At 36.7% G+C, this 17,184-nt stretch overlaps 2 protein-coding genes and 1 pseudogene across 3 annotated transcripts; 2 read left to right on the forward strand and 1 right to left on the reverse strand.

Moving 5' to 3' along the window:
* Positions 1–820: 820 nt before the first annotated feature.
* Positions 821–2,905, reverse strand: LOC103319599 (dihydrofolate reductase). The gene is made up of 5 exons (XM_008221155.3): positions 2,430–2,905; positions 2,217–2,315; positions 1,909–1,950; positions 1,407–1,536; positions 821–1,125 (listed from the first exon to the last, which is right to left on the reverse strand). The coding sequence occupies exons 1-5, from the start codon at positions 2,664–2,666 to the stop codon at positions 947–949; spliced, it is 687 nt and encodes a 228-aa protein (XP_008219377.1). The 5' UTR covers positions 2,667–2,905; the 3' UTR covers positions 821–946.
* An 808-nt stretch (positions 2,906–3,713) lies between these two features.
* Positions 3,714–6,453, forward strand: LOC103319598 (bet1-like protein At4g14600). The gene is made up of 5 exons (XM_008221153.3): positions 3,714–3,856; positions 4,567–4,738; positions 4,805–4,928; positions 5,776–5,832; positions 6,058–6,453. Exons 2-5 carry the CDS (start codon positions 4,701–4,703, stop codon positions 6,214–6,216), a joined length of 378 nt encoding a protein of 125 aa, XP_008219375.1. The 5' UTR covers positions 3,714–3,856; positions 4,567–4,700; the 3' UTR covers positions 6,217–6,453.
* Positions 6,454–10,807: 4,354 nt separating this feature from the next.
* LOC103319633 (homeobox-DDT domain protein RLT3-like) lies at positions 10,808–14,443 on the forward strand (annotated as a pseudogene). Its single transcript, XR_016124718.1, has 6 exons — positions 10,808–11,052; positions 11,258–11,334; positions 11,803–12,178; positions 12,284–12,896; positions 13,505–13,609; positions 13,696–14,443. The product of XR_016124718.1 is annotated as a homeobox-DDT domain protein RLT3-like (transcript).
* Positions 14,444–17,184: the final 2,741 nt, after the last annotated feature.

Raw genomic sequence — 17,184 nt, forward strand, 5'->3', positions numbered from 1 at the left:
AGGCAGCTTTCATAATTAAGGTAGCTTTCATTTCACAATATATGTGAATCAATGTGAACATGATACAATTATATATGGGATAGTTTAGTAACGAGTCATTCAGCACAGTTAATAAAACGAGTTCAATCAATATTGATTATTATCAAACACAAATACGATCCGTTAATAAAAATTGTCACTCCTAACTTTACAGCAGTGATGTTGAGGGAAGTTTGAAGATTAGTATACATTATCACATTGGTGGAGAGATGAATGATGGGTTCCTTCAAAGAAGCACAACATTTACCAGCTAAATCCGCGGACCAAATGACCTAAAAATTATAACCTATGAACACCACATTCATCTGACTGCAGGATTATGTTTAATCAGATCCAACCAAAATATTTTCCAACGTAGAAGGCGAAACCCATTTGATGGGATGAATGCCCTTTTTTTAAAAAAAATATGGAGAACTCTTTTTTCCCACAAGTTCACATTGCTTTACTCCCTCATCAATCCCATTATCTCTCTAATTCTAACTTGTGATCAAGCGGGATATTGGCCCGTGGTTCCAAAAATTAACACCATGAGGTATCAGATTTTACTAGAATCAGAGTTAACGTCTGGTACAATTGGTTGTGTCTTTAAGTTGTCATATACTTTAAGCGGTTGCATATATCTTAGCTTAAGATATGTTTGGTGTCGATGAGTTATCATTTTTGGTCCTTAGCTGAGCGGAAATGCACAATAGAGTTGCAGACTCAACCCTAAAGTGCATACAGCATCAATGATTTACAATGCATGAGGATGGGAAGATCCTAACTGAGGAGTACCCAAATATAATTCCGAAAAACTCTATATATTGTTCTTATGAAATTAAATTTTACACAACATGGGAAGTAAATGTGGTTTAAAATGGCACCAACATATTGAAGAGAAAAAAAATAGATTTAAGGGGCATTATTGTTACTGTTGGTCTTTCTCAGTCAATGCTTTTTGAATCTTGTCAATGAAGCTCATCATGGTCTCTAAACCCTTTTCATCAAGCCTAGGTACTGTATGACCCTTGGGATGATGAATGATTGTAGGTTCTACACAGTGTTCCAACAGCTCAAGTCCATATGGCTTCAAGAAGTCCGTCTCTCCTGCAAACATATAACACACTTTGATCAATAATCACTAACCAAAGTTGAATGATTATGAACCGTTAATTGAAATGAGTCTTGTAATACAAAATTCAAGAACAAACAACGCTCACACACGTGCGTAGACAACATTAAATAAAGTAGTCCTGCAATAAAGAAACCCAATAAACTGACGGACCGTTCACATGCATAAACCACTCTGAATCGTTGATTGAAATACGTCATCAATGTAGAATCCCATTTTCTTTATGCATTTGGAACTTTGACCAAATAGTAATTACCTAAAAAGTGAAGGGACGGGCATTGAATGGGAGAAGCATAAGCATCGTCAGCCACTGCTGGGGACTTGAATTTGGCCCCTCCAATTATGATGAGAAATTTAATTTTAGGCACTTTAGTCAATGCCACCCCCTACAAGCAAAGCATAAAAAGTATACAAATTTATAAATAAACCCAATCCTAGACATGTATTTATAAAAAAACCCAAGCACTATTTAAACATAGAAACACACCCAAAATCAACCCCAAAGTCAACTTTTTGGGTGTGTTTATAAATGGGTTTTGAGTGTGTGTAATGATGGGTTTTAGGTGTGTTTATAAAGTTTTTTTATAATTTCAACCTCCATTTTGGGTGTTTTAGTGAAACTCCCTAAAAAGTAACGCAAAACAAATCAAAAGCCAAAACAAAACAACAGTCCCAAAAATCAATATATCATTGTCAAAATCCCCAGCAAATCAATTCTATGAAATTAAAACTTGTTACATTATAGCTTCTGTGTATACCTTCGCTTGTAGCCCCGGCAGCGCAGCCGACAATATTGCACCCTGCATTTATTCATTTCCAACCAACTAGTGATCAAAAGATTGAAAACACAACAAAAAAAGAGTTAAAAAGGGAGGGCATTTATAGGGCTTTTGATTTGGACACAATTTCTTTCTTTAGGAATGCAATACCATCATTCTGTGAAAAATATACACATATTGCTAAAATTAAATCTGAATATTAAAAGAGGTCACAAATTCGAATTTCTGCTCTCGATTCATGAAAAAAAAAACCCATTAAAGGATTTTAAAAGTGGTAAGATAAATACCTGGGAAAAACCAACTAGCCCATCAAATGGTCCCTGCTTTATAATGTAATCTTCTATGTATTCCAAGCACTTGTCAAAGTTTGTGTACTCAGAAAATTCCTGCGTAAAAATAAATAAAATAAAATCAAAACTTACCCTTGTACAGAAAAACAAAAAACAGCAAATCGGAATGGGAAGGATGATTCTGGGAAATTCTTTTTTCTTTTCTTTTACCTTGTTGAATTGGAACCACTCATAATAAGGAGGATCAAAAATGCCCTCAACGTCAGATTTACCTAGGGCCGGAAAAGGCCCATCAAGATAAACAAGGTCGAGCTTCTGCAGCACAGATTCAGGCCACTTACCCACTTGTTTCTTCATGATTTCTCCACTGGTTCTGAATCCATGGAGGCAGAGAAATCTGGGTTTCTTCAACAACCACCCTCCTTCTTCGCTTCCCTGGCTACCCATGTAATTTCTTAGTTTTTCTGGGGGTTTTCTGTAATAATAATAAGAAGAAGAATATGCCAATGGGTCGATGAGTTTTTTCTTCTTCTTCTTCTTCTTTTCAGTTCCGCTAGTGTGGGAGGAATGTAATGTGCATTGAATTTGAGTCGGGTGGTGGCTGAATTTTAAAGGCCAAGGTTCGAGGCAATTATTGTTGACTGGAACGACGTCGTGTGAGAATCTGCCTCGTTCAATGTGAACGGCAGCGGACCAACGAAATTGAGATATCATCATCTGATTTAATAGAGCCGCGTGTACCGTGTGCGTGGTGGGCTGGTAGATGAAGGAGCGTGCGTTTTTCAATCGACGGTGGATGATGTGGGGTGTGACATCATGTCACACGAGAGAAAGAAACCAATGGTGGATTCAAATGGAAGGAGAACGCAAGTTTTGACGCGCGTTCTCTTCCACCACGTTGTCTCTTGAATTTATATTCAATTTATTTCTATTTTTATTTTATTTACGGACAATGTTAATCTCCACTTGGGATGGTGCCAAGTTTTGCGTTATTCACTATGAGAGGAAAATCTCGTTCAGAATTCAAAGTATTTTTTTTCTTTTCTTAACAATGGAAGTAAATTTAACCATTTGGTGAACCGTAATTCTAATATATTTATCCACCAAACCTCACCATTTAGCTAACCCCATGGGCTTTAAAATTGATGATTATATTAATGGGATGCTTACACAAGCTTGAATTTACAAAAAAGAAAAAAAGAAAAAGGAAAAGACATTCTAATATAAAAAGATATAACAACTGCAAACACTAGAAAAATTTGTAGACAAATCACATGTGGGTAACATAATAAAAGTTTTTTTATATATATTAAAATGCATGTTAAAATAATATAATTGCAAAAAAAAAAAAAAATGTATCTACACACGATTGAAACAAAAAAAAAGAATGCTCACATCTATTCCAATTAGGCTTTGTTTACGGAACGGGTTCACAAAAACGTAGAAAAGGAAGAGTTTGTTTTGTTTCATTTTAACGAAATATTTGAAATACCTCGACTCTTTCCTCAAAACAAAAGCTTCTATCCTCCTTCGTCTTACGCGCGAGGTTTCCATTTCTGCTACTTCTCTCTAACTTTTGTCAGGGTCCTCGCTGTTGTCACCCTTCGAATCCCCTGTGTTGTTCATCGAGGACGAAGGTATTGCCATTGACATATTTTCTCTTTTTATTTCTTTTCAAATCATATGCTTTTCTTTCTTGATCAGATTTGTTTACCAGTTTCAGAATTCGAAATTCATCCGTGATTGATTATCAAAATGATTATATATGTTGGAATTCGTTAAAATCCTTTTGTTTGGTTTGCATCAAGAGATTGGGGGGACATGCAATTGGAACAGAGCCCTAATTGTTCTTTTGGCTAATAAATTGGAATAAGGGTTTCGGATGGAGATCATATGTTTTCAGTCATCAAAATTGGGTTTTTTGTCTGCCAAATTGGGTTTAGCAGGCAGGGCAGCAATTTAAATTGGTATTCTCTTTAGGGCCTAAATCCTAATGATGGCATGTAGAATGGGTCTGATCAGCAACCTCGAGCCGGAGTCTGCCGACCCGGGCCTTGTGATGTACTGATGTACAATGTGAATTTTGTGTTGAAGGAGTGTGCTCTAGTAGAATATTATCTTCCCCATTGAGTGGTTCTTGAATTTATTTTATTGTTTCTTCAAACTCGGGCACTAGTTTTGTGGTTGAAGCTGCATTGTGCATGATATCCTCAGATAAATTCTTTGTGAATATTTTATATTTCTGGCTTATTCTACATCTATTAAGTACGTGTAAAATTTACTTATGTTTTGTGGTAGTCCATCTCCTTCAAATTATGGTTTATAACAAAAGTCCATGCATGGTCAGATATTCGAGATTCAAAAACTAACGGTGGGCAATCATCAAGACAACATCATCACCAATTCAATTTGAAATAAAAGACGATTGTTCATAGAAGCCAAGTCAGGCCAGCTCACCAAACACAAACTCTTGTCTCTCCAATGGCAGCCTATGGCAATGCTGCTCCATACAGATCAAGGTATTCTTTACACTATGCAATGTTTCTATTTTGTTTGATGTTGATAAATGAATGATGGTTCTTCAGGGAGGGTCTTAGCACAAGACCAGCAGCTAGCTCTGATGAAATCCAATTGAGGATTGATCCAATGCATGCCGATTTGGATGATGAGATCACTGGTCTCCGATCCCAAGTGAGAAGATTGAGAAATGTATGCACTCCATTTATCTTGTATCTTCTTTTTTATTTTTTCTTTGTGTGTTTTATTTAGGTAACTGAATTTATGTTTGTACAAATTGGTTATAGTATTTTATTTCTTTGTATGTACGTATATTGGTCCCATAATTGTTATATATTGGCAGTTCTGTTACATTGTTCTCAGTGCATGCGTATTGCTTGATGGTTTAGAGGCAGGTCCAAATTAAATGAATTATACTTTACCTTTTCAAAGATTGGACGCTTCACTTTAACTTTTTTGTTTCTAGTAGCTATAGGATGTAATGCTTTAAGTGAGCCATATGTTTCTCATTTGAATTCTCAGTCTTAATTACTCACTTGCATTGCACCTGTTGTCGTGGTCTTGAATATATTGATGCTTGCTAAATGTGATAATGTTACTAGCTAGTAAATCCATGGTTAATTACTACATTTCTACTTGTTTACATATTTCCTTTACTCTTCATTGCCATGCATTACTCTTCTGAATATGGAATCTGTCCTAATGTTTTAGTTATATATGTTAGATTTGTGCTTTCTCTCAAAATTTCTCTAGAAGTTTATTTATTCTGTGTACAGTTCTATTTTGTCTTTATTGGTTTGCTTGTAAATGTTGGTTTTGGTGGATATGTGCTTGCATTGTATTTCTTTGCTTGGTTATATGGATATATAATGGAGATAGTCGCTGACGCCTGTCTGCAGACTCGGGCTTTTACTATCTTGTCTATTAGGACTATATGAGTTTTCTTGGAATTTCATCTTTTGCCTTGTAAAATTGTTTATTTCAGCAATTTGATTTCAACCAAGTTATAGTTTAATCTTGTTCTCATATTCTGGGGCAGGTAGCGCAAGATATAGAGGCGGAAGCAAAATTCCAGAATGAATTTCTCAATCAACTGGTATACCATCAACTCTAGAGTCTAGACATTGCTACTTGCATAATTCTCTTTATTTTGAACTGCCTGGGAAGGATGAAATGGATTACTTTACATTCTACATTCAACAATTTTTGTTAAAATTGATGGATTAAAGGTCTCCATCAGTTTGACTTTATTTGTGTATGTGTGTGTGTGTGGAGATGGTACAGCTTTCTGAAACCATTATATGTGTCTTGTTCATTACAGCATATGACGCTGATGAAAGGTCAAGCAGGGTTGAAGAACAATGTCAGGAGATTGAACAAGAGCATCGTCCAGAGTGGAGCAAACCACGTTGTCCATGTAGTGGTTTTTGCGCTAATTTGTTTCTTTATGGTATACCTTTGGTCCAAAATGTTTAGATGAAGATTTCAAAGGTACTTCATGCCTTCCAAACTCTTTTGTTCAAGGCTAAAACAGGATTCTGGGGTACACAAATACTAGTTTCATTGTAAAGCCATCCTCATCCTCCTATTAGAAAACTAGTTGAACATCCTCAAGTATCTCAAAATTTTGTGCTTAAAGCTTGACTCTTGAAGAAGTGATCTATGTAAGAAAGAAACTTGATGCCATTGTGAAAAATCCCCACAAATCTTTTCAGCAGCATAAGTCTTCCAATTTTTCTGTCGGATGTGAGGTCTTTATGATCTTGATTTTTCTATACTATTATCAATTTTTACGTGGAGAATGAAATGATGCAATTCTATTCATCAAATGCTTGTTACACACACGCATATATATATGCTTACGAAGTTTGTAAATGAATGACTGGTTTAGCTAGTTAGCACAGGCTAACATTTGAATGTCTCTGAGAACTTTGGATGGTTTGTTCTTGCTTGCTTGTTCTTACTTGTTTGAGGACTGTTCTTGCCCACTTTGCAAAGTAGGTTTCATTGTGGCCAAGCTGGCCGTCTTTGTAAAGGAGAAAGCATTCTAGTTGTTTTTTAGGGTCTGGGCATTCCTTCTCGGTGTGGGGGTCCCACCATGCACATATGTGCTTCATGCCGGATTGGTCTGCCATCCAATGATAAACATTCTGGCCGACCCCGTCAAGCTTCAACCATCCTTTGGGGAAAAACTCCATTATGATACTGTTTCTATCCGTGAAGAGCATGTTTGTTAGCTGTGCTCCATGTGGGGATGCAAGGATGTCTGTGCTGGTCATTACATTAGCTTAACCTGTTTTAAGATCACCATGCATTACTAAGGGAAAGTGCACAGAAATCATGCATTACTAAGGGAACGGCTCTTCTAATGCACAAGTGTCTACTAAATCTCTAATTAACAGCGTACCCATCCACGATTCTTGGCTACAACCGATCCCAGTTGTTTATACTTGCTTTACATCTAAGTCAAACCTAAGTGAATATCAATTACCAAACTTTGAGCTAAGGAAACATTGCCACTTGAAATAGCTCTCATAGACCTTAGCATGCTAAGGCATGTGAACTTTCACCTGCTTCAAGCGTCTTCATATGTGTTTTGATCTTTGGTCTTCAAACCATGTCACGTGTCTAGTTTCGAGCTATTGGCATCCACATTTTGGAAGCATCTTGAAGTCAAAAGGAGAGGCCTGTGCATGAAATAGGATGAGAATTAGAAACAGAGAAAAAAGGGCCAATGCTGATGAGAATGGTTAAGTGACTAAAGCTCTTGTTTTTCGTAAATGCCTTGGCCCTGCTTTGCACTTCCGTAGTTTGTTCTGTTGAAGGTGAATGAACGGCAAGAAAGAGGCACATTTGCGACTTTTGAATGTTAAAATAAAAGATTTAGCCTCGAGAGATTGAGAAAGGACATGCAGGGCGTGTTTCTTTTTTGCCTTGCACATTAAGGATTAAAGGTGATAATGAATTGGCTTATAGAAGGCATGTCACTACCTATATTATAGAAAGCTATATATACACTCAAATGTAAGTTTTTTTTTAAGTTGGAGCTTAAAAGTAAGTTAAAAATCACTCTTCAATTAACGGTAAGTATCTTTATGGAGCATATGCTTCTACAAAAAAAAAAAAAAATTAATAATAATAACGGTAAGAAAAAAAAAAAAAAAGGACCCTAAACTAGGTCTTTTAAATTTTTTTTTCCCCTGAACTTTAAAGAATACCTACGTCTATAACGTGATGATCAGAGCATATGCGTGTACAAAAATCAGTGCTGCGGATGAAACTCTTTATTCGTTTGGGTGATTTTTGCTGTATAAACAAATGCTCTGCGATGGCATTTCCCCTAATTGCCTCACTTTTTTGTTCCTTGTAACATAATGCACGAGTAGGGTTGATGGCGGCACAGGCCGGAGCTTCCATGAACAAGTCGTTAAGTATGGGCTCGACATGATGTTTTTGTTCAAAATTCGATGATTGTTATGTACTCTGCATGCGGGTTTCTGAATAGTGCACGTACATTGTTTGATGAAATGTTGGAAAGGGATGTTTCGTGAAACTCGATGATTAGGGGGTATTTGAGAAGTGGGAATCTTGATGAGGCATTGAATCTGTTCGGGAAGATGAACAAGAGAAGCATTATTACTTCGAATTCCTTGATTACTGGGTTTGTTCAAGGTGGTCGGCCAAAGGAGGCCAGATCACCAGTGGTGACATGGTTAGACCGGATAATTATAGGATCACCATTGCCAGTGTCCTTGCAGCTTGTGCTCATCTTGCTGCATTTGATCATGGGATATGGGTGCATAGGTGTGTACCCATGGAGAAGTGGCCTGGACAGTGATGTGGTCATTGTGCGGATATGTGGACAAAGCGTATGAGGTCTTTCAGGAAATGCCCAACAAGGCTACTTTGGCATGGACAGCTATGATTTCAGAGTTGGCTGTCCATGGGTTTGGCAACGAGGCTTTTGATATTTTGTATAGCCGCGCGGCTATACTGTTTTAAATTTCAAAAGACCCAACGTATAGCCGCCGGCTATACTATTTATAATAAAAAAAGCACCCGCCTGGCTCCTAGCGCCCTCAAAAATAGTATAGCCGTGTTGGGCTATATGCTTTAAGTATATTATATTTAATAAGATTATAGCCGCCCGGCTATACTATTTATTAAAAAATAATAATGACCATTCTAGTTGCATTAATTTATACTTTATAGACATTAATTTGCTTATTTCAACATCTCCAAAGCAGATATTGAAGAGAGAGAAATTACACCGTAAATCAATTTGAGAGTTCAATTTTTTCTTATTCTTTTTTTGTGGGAATGTTTGCCTTTGGTTCACCTCGTTCTCTTGAGTGCTACTAAATTTTGTTACTACACACATTATTTATTGTAGAGAATTGCATGATAAGTTGTAATGTTCTTGGTAATTGTTTCACTTTTCAAACAACACTCTCAGTTCTAGTGTAGTAGTATGTGTATATACTGCACCATTCTAAATGAGTTATATTGCTCACACACATCACCTACTAAGATATAACCTCATGGACAAAGCCATGAGAATTGTTTCAGTTTTCAGATTCCTAAGCATTGCAACCATTACCATTAGCTTATACAATGGAAATTTGGGTGTGCCTTGTAAACAAAATGAGAGACAGGCACTTCTAATGTTCAAGCAAGATCTTAAGGATCCTTCAAATAGGCTTTTATCTTGGGTTGGTGAGGGAGATTGTTGCAATTGGACTGGAGTTTTCTGCGATAATTTAACCGGTCATGTCCGTGAGCTGCACCTTGGAAATTATTATTCAGATGAGTATTTGAATTACAGTTTGAATCAAGAAAACTCTTTGGGTGGCAAGGTAAATACTTAAATTTAAAGCATCTGAGCTACTTGGATCTAAGCAACAATGATATTGGAGGAATACAGATTCCTAGCTTCTTAGGTTCTCTTAAAAGTTTAATTCTGCATCAATTGGCAAATCTCTCGAGTCTACGCTCTCTGGGACTCCAGAGTAAAAGCTACTACGTACTGGATGAAGGTTGAGAATCTCCAATGGCTTTCTGGTCTTTCGACCTTGCAGAACCTGGACATGAGTCGTGTAGATCTTAGCAAAGCATCTGATTGGTTTCAGGTGACAAACACACTCCCCTCTATGCTGGTAGAGCTGCATATGTCCGTTGTGAACTCAATCAAATACCAGTTGCAAACATGACAAGGCTTGAAGTTCTTAATCACAGGTGGAACATCTGGGGTACCATACCTCAACAGTTGTACACTCGTAGCAATCTTGAGTCCCTATCCCTTTATTTGAATCTCTTGCGAGGTGATATTTCAAGTTCCGTTGGAAACTTGACAGCCATTGTCAATCTTGACTTGTCTGCTAATCAACTTGAAGGGAAAATCCCAAGCTCATTGGGAAATGTTTGTAAGTTGACGGTTCTTGATCTGTCAAGGAACTATTTCAATGGAAGCGTATCAGAAATATTGGGAAGTTTGTCAAGGTGTAGTTCAGGTCAAATGGACTCACTGAAGCTATCAACAAATGATTTTTCAGGTCCACTATCCGATCAGCTAGGAAATTTCAGACATTTACGCCTCCTTGCTCTTTCGAGTAATTCAATATCAGTTCCGATTCCAGTGTCCTCTTGAAATCTATCATTCCTAGAAGAGGCAAGCATTTCTGAAAATTATTTTAATGGAACTCTTCCAAAAACTATTGGTCGACACAAAATGTTAACAAAAGCACGGTGTCTTCTGCAAAAAAGTATGGCCGATCGGCTATAATATTTATAAAATATCCATTATATAGTTTATAAAATAGTATAGCCTATACCTTTTTATTAAAAACCACTAGTTGACGGCTATACGCCATTTTGTCAAGCCGAGCGGCTATACCCTTTTTATCAAAAAAACCATGAGTTGGGCCGCACGGCTATACTATTTATATTTGCCTAGCGCCCATTTGGCCACGTGTCAAAAATAGTATAGCCGGCTATATTATTTTTATATAATAATAATAATATAGCCGCGCGGCTATACTGTGCTATGGAAAAGGTTTGATGACGGTCTGGCGGGCGACCGATCCTTTGCAATTTGCAAAGGTTGGTTCGAAGGAAGAACGGAACAAATTTTCCACTCTAAAATGAAATGCTGTAGTATGTATGTGTCTGCATGTATAGTATTTTGAGCTGTGGATAAGGAATTTTTGTGATTTCAGATTTGCTGGCCAAGTTTCCTCCAAATTCTATGAAGATGAAGCAGCGGTTCTGTATGCAACCTTGGGATTCTTCTCCAGAGATTGTCAAGAAACTGTTCAAGGTATGTGAATTGCAAACTGTTTGAGGCTTGATTTTGTTAAGTTATTTTGCAAATATAGGACATCCTTCGTGAAAGATGTCATACACTCCATCTGTATTGCATTTGCGTTTTCTTATTTATGAGGTCTGTTTTCTTATTCATGATTATACGACCTATAAAAGCTTGGAATTCTGGAAGAGATCTCTAAACCCTTTAACATGGACAGAAATACTGCGTCAAGTAATGGTTGCCGCTGGTTTTGGTTCAAAGCAAGGTGCAATGCGAAGGGATGCCCTTAGCAAGGTCTTCTAATTTAACTCCCATAGTTGCAATTGATTTTTCTAAGCTCCATTTCCTCTCTAGTAAATGTATTTAATTATCAACACATCTATATTCTGCAAGTCAAGTGCCATAGATGCCCAGTAATTATCAACACATCTAGTAAATGTGTTCATCACCCGAAACCTTAAGCATTCAAAGCCTTATTGGCAATAGTCATTTAAGATCTGTCATTATGCCGAATAATCTGTTTCTACCTTGAGGCAGAGCCCCAGTTGGATAGATTCATTTTCCATACTAAAGGACCAAAATCTGAAATTTTAGGTTTTACATATAACATGTAGTGATTGAATGTTAAAGGAAATAGTTTCTTCAGTTTTGTTTGTCTTCATTCTGAATGCATATAACTGAATATAACTGAATGCATTCAGTTTTGTTTTGTTTGTCTTCAGTTTTGTTTGTCTTACATATAACTGAATGCATTCCTAGCAGCCTTCATTCTGGTTCAGGGGCGAAAATTAAGAGGTTATCAACTAAACAACATGGCATGCCCAGGCCAACCTGGGTCCATGCAGGACATACGAGTGGTGCAAAGGAAGATTATACATTAAAGTTTCACCTTATAGATTCTTCAGGATCAATCTCAAAGTTCTTTGACGAGAGATTCTCTACTGAAAAGAAAAATGGAAAAGAAAGAGAAGTGCGGTTTGACTTACACCCAATGCAATCTGTGTTTTTGGGGTCTGATCATAGATACAATAGATACTGGCTTTTCTTGGGCCCTTGTAATGCATATGACCCAGGACATAGAAGGGTTTATTTCGAATCTTCAGAAGATGGTCACTGGGAGGTGATTGATGCAGAAGAGGTATTCTGCTGAACTTTTGTTATACGATCAATGTGATTGTAGTACATATTGCTTGACCTTGTATAAGTTATAATATTTACATGCTTTTTCTTAAACCAAATGCAGGCCCTGTGTGCTTTGTTGTCAGTTTTGGATGACAGGGGTAAACGAGAGGCTCTTCTTATTGAATCCCTGGAGAAAAGAATAGTGTTTCTGTGCCAAGCGATGTCAAGTAGAATGGTAAAGAGTGATAAGAATTGACAACTTGGTGCAATCTGATCAATCTGAGCTGGATAGGTTAGAGAAGACACTTATTCACAGTATCTGATGTAGACAACAACTTATCTGGAATTGCAAATGATTCTCTGCCTTCATCTGGAGTTGTGGTTCTTGAAGTTAGAAAGAAAGGAGAACAACAGAAACAGAAATGGAGCCGGATCCAAGCATTTGATTCATGGTTATGGAATTCCTTTTACCTAGATCTGAACGCTGTCAAACATGGTAAACGATCCTATTTTGATACACTTACTAGAAGTGAAAGTTGTCATGATTTGTATTGGAGAGATGAGAAGCACTGCAGGATTTGCCATACAACATTTGAGCTTCATTGTGATCTGGAAGAAAGGTATGCCATCCATGTGGCCAGATGTAAGGAGAAAGAAGCGAGTGATACTTTTCCTAAGCATAGGTCCTCTCACCACAGATGCAATCACTAAAAGCTGCGATGCATGCAATTGAGGTAACCTATCATTTGGATTTTAGCTTTGCATTTTGTGATATATGTTTGTTATGGTATTGAAGATGTCCTCTAGTTAAAAAGATTTCAAGCTGCACATATCTTTGATAGACTGGAGGAGAATAGGACTTCAGTTGAGGATCAACCTAGGAATGAATTAAGTGTTCATGGTTTGGATAATTAGAATGTGACTTTGAGATTTATGTGCAATCAAATCTGATAGCTTTTATATAATTATTAAAAAAAAAAAAAAAAAAAAAAAAGAAGAGAAAATCTCTGAAGTGCAATAAGATTTTAGATGAAGGGATGCGGGATGGCAGGAAAACAAGGCCAAAAAAGGAATTGAGCGTGTGTTACTGAGAAGGGATTGATGAAAATGGAGCAGAATGATTGATTAGTATCCACCTGCCCTATCTGATTAGTTCGGGCCTCTGGTAGCTAACCCTAAATAGTGGGATTAGTTTAGTTGGATTTTGGGGCCTGAACCTTTTGATTGTCTGATGCTTAAAACAGGTTTACTAGGTTATATATCGAAGACATTTCTATTCGCCCCAAACTTTTTAATGTTTTTCCGTGCTATATTGATCTCTACCTCCCTCTGCTTTGTGCAGTCAGTCATGCCAGAAGATGCTTTGTTGGGTGCTTGGAAAAAATCTGCTCATAAGCTATGGGTGAAACGACTAAGACGTACCTCATCTTTGGCTGAGCTTTTGCAGGTTTTCTATTTTCCCCTTTCACACTATCTATTTTTTGTTTATTTTCTAGTCAGAACCATCAGTTTCTTTATTGTTTACTAGTGCAGGTTCTTGGTGATTTTGTTGTGCCATCAATGAGGACCGATTATGTGAGTGCAATATAGTGCAAGGTTCTTGTAATTTTAGTGAAGAACTGATTGCGTCCTTTGCATGTATGCGCCAAACAACATCTGCAGTTGCACTCTGGCTGGTGAGGTTGGATGCCTTGATTGCTTCATACTTGGAAAGAGCCCATTCTTAGAAAAGGCTGGAAATTAGTGTCAGAGGTAATGATTGAATATAATGCAGATTGGTGCTTGACAATTGAGTGACTTCTTAATTGTTTTCATAGCTGTTCAAATTTTGCCATCTTAAAAGCTTCTTTTACTTCAGGGAAGCATGCTCCAAAGCAATAGCACTGCCTTTTTTGGGTAGATTAGCCAAATTCAATCCCTCATTTTTTTGACAGATTGAGGAGCATTTATATGTCCATTGTACTGCCAGATCAGTGGAACTGTTGCGGGCTTTGAAACTGCGGTACTTTGTATGAAGCTATGCTTCAGGTTCTCTCTTTAGTTGCCATATATGGCGATTGAGTCGTTTAGATGTACAGCATGAGGGAAAGTTGGACGTTTAATAGATTCAAGAGTTTCATCACTGAAGCCTGCTCCAGAGAAATATCCTCATGTTCATTTAGATTCAAGAGATTCAGATTTTGTTCATGTTTGCTTGTTTGTCAAATGTACATTGTTGTAAAGAAAAACAAAATAATGTTTAAAAAAAAAATAGAAGATTTGAAAGTCGTCTTTGTGATAATCTTTTTTAGCTAGAACAATGTTTATTGTAGTTGAAAATCCTCGGCCTCACACAAGAGTTTATTGTGGTGATTTCCCCAAGATTTGTAGGAGTGGTTTATTGAAATATGTATTTCTTAATTGTGGTTTTCATAGCTATTGTTTGGTAAAAAAATAAACATTCCCAAGTATGCTGGAATTATATTACACAAAAAATAGCACAAGATAAATAAAACATTTAGGGTTTGGCTGTACTTTTTCTAGGCGTTTTTTAAGATAATAGTTGCAGCATAATTTCACGAAAAACTCCATGCATTCCTCGAAGCCTTCTTTTGGGTTTCGGTAGCAAGTCTCAGTGCCTTGAGCAACACGCTTTATATATGCCTCAGTCTTTGTGGCCATTTTAACCTTAAATATGGAGAGGAAGAAATGTCTTTATCTTGCACTGAGGCTTTGATGAAAGCTACCAATCCCAACATAATTATCACCTTGAATAATCTCAAATGAGTTCTCTCCATGCTAGCTTTTACAACTTGTTTTGAGAGGTTTGTAAATTTTGTTTTAAAGTTGAATAAATATATAAAATGTACTAATGAAAGTTATTTTAAAGAAAATATATGTTGTGTGTATAGTGACTTTTTTTGGCCACCTATTTTACTAGTTTTTAATTTTGGTTGGAACCTATTTTACTAATTAAAAATCAATGAGAAGTGAAAAATAGTACACGTCTTTGTTAGAGTCATAAGTTATCTTTCAGTGTTTATTTTTTTTCTTACAGATTAAGAATCAAAGGTGATCATTAATTGGCTTATAGAAGGCATGTCACTACCTATATTATAGAAAGCTACATATACACTTAAATGTAAGTTTTTTATTTATTTATTTATTTATTTAATAGAGCATCTGCTTCAACAAAAGAAAAATAACGATAAGAAGAAAACAAAAAACAAAAACAAAAAAAGGACCCAAAACCCACCTAGGTGCCCATTTCGCCACGCAGCTATACTATTTATAAAATGAGGACTCACCTGGTGTTACAGCGCATCACAAATAGTATAGCCGCATGGCTATACTAATTTAAAAAGCCACAAATAATCGACATTGCGCTGAAAGCAACACAGTCTAGCATCGTCCAAATAACTCTCTCTCTTCTTCCTTGAGCTGAGTCTGAGCCTCTTTGGCTGTGTTTCTAGACATGGGAAGAATACTGAAGAAGCCAAGAAAGGCAAAGAGAAAGCAAGAAAAGAGAGCTCGCAGAGAGACCATAAGCTCTCACCTGAGGATGACATCGATGCCATTTTGGTAATTTCATATATATATGTGTGTGTGTGTGTGTGTGTGTGTGTGTGTGTGTGTGTTTTGTGCTTGTTAATTAGAGTTATGGATCATTTGAGAACAACGGAAATAGTTTGTGGGAGTTTTAAACAATGTTGGAAAAATCAGCCTAGGCGGCCATTTTTCGCAATTGTTGTCTGTGATTCCCATATGTATGTCATTTTATGTGCTTTTTAATTAGAGTCATGGATCATTTGAGAACAACTGAAATAGTTTGTGGGAGTTTTAAACAATGTTGGAAAAATCGGCCTAGGCGGTCGGCGTCCCATTTTTCACAATAGTTGTCTGTGATTCCCATATGTATGTCATTTTGGGCTTGTTAATTAGAGTTATGGATCATTTGAGAACAGCTGAAATAGTTTGTGGGAGTTTTAAACAGTGTAGGAAAAATCTGCCCGCCTAGGCGGCCACTAGGCACTCGGCGGCCGATTTTTCGCAATTGTTGTCTGTGATTCCCATATGTATGTCATTTTGTGCTTGTTAATTAGAGTTATGGATCATTTGAGAACAACTGAAATAGTTTGTAGGAGTTTTAAACAGTGTTGGAAAAATCAGCCTAGGTGCTGGGTGGCCGATTTTTTGCAATCATTGTCTGTGATTCCCACCCAAGATTCCTTTTTTGTTATTGTTTTGAAGATTCTGCTCCTTATTTTCTATCTGATAGTTTATTTGCACCAAAGGTATGATGATTGTGGAAATTCAGAATTCCCATCTAGATTCATTGCAAGAATTTCGTAAACTGTACATATTTTGCAGAGAGACTAGAACTTAAGGCTTTAATAATATATGTTACTGCCTCAATCCTAAAACTATTATTCTACTCAAGTATCAATGGAGACCAACTTTTACATCCCAAAAGATAAGTATCTTGCTGTAATTTCATTGATATTATTTAATCTACTATATCAATGTAAATTACAATTTTCTAATATATATTTCTGTGATGCTTTGCCAGAAAAGTAGTATCCATAAACCAAAATTTCCAACAGACCATATGGCACTATCATGGAGGGTGTCAAGTTGGGAGGGTTGTTGATAAAGGATATAGAGTTCTTGGTATTGATTCTCTGAGGGTTACTGATGGTTCAACGTTTTATCACACCCCGAGTGCTAATCCTCAAGCTACTGTCATGATGCTTGAAAGGCAAGTATGCTTGGAAAACATATCATATATACATAATCTTCACGAAAATCTTATACTAATTGCTGATTAAACCTGCCTTTTGGTTTCGTTTGTTGTGCATGTGGTGCAGGTACATGAGGCAAAGGATTCTGCATGACAGATTAGTCCATAGATCAAAAAAGAAAAATTGATCTGGTCACTTATGTTTCCCAAACATAAAGTAAATTAGTGATTACTGGAATATATGTCTCTGAGACATTTGATTAATATTGTAGAGATTGGAACCTAAAATTTTAAAATCTTTA

This window comes from Prunus mume, linkage group LG2 (genome assembly GCF_029339155.1).
Source record: "Prunus mume cultivar Tortuosa linkage group LG2, ASM2933915v1, whole genome shotgun sequence".
Taxonomy (NCBI): domain Eukaryota; kingdom Viridiplantae; phylum Streptophyta; class Magnoliopsida; order Rosales; family Rosaceae; genus Prunus; species Prunus mume.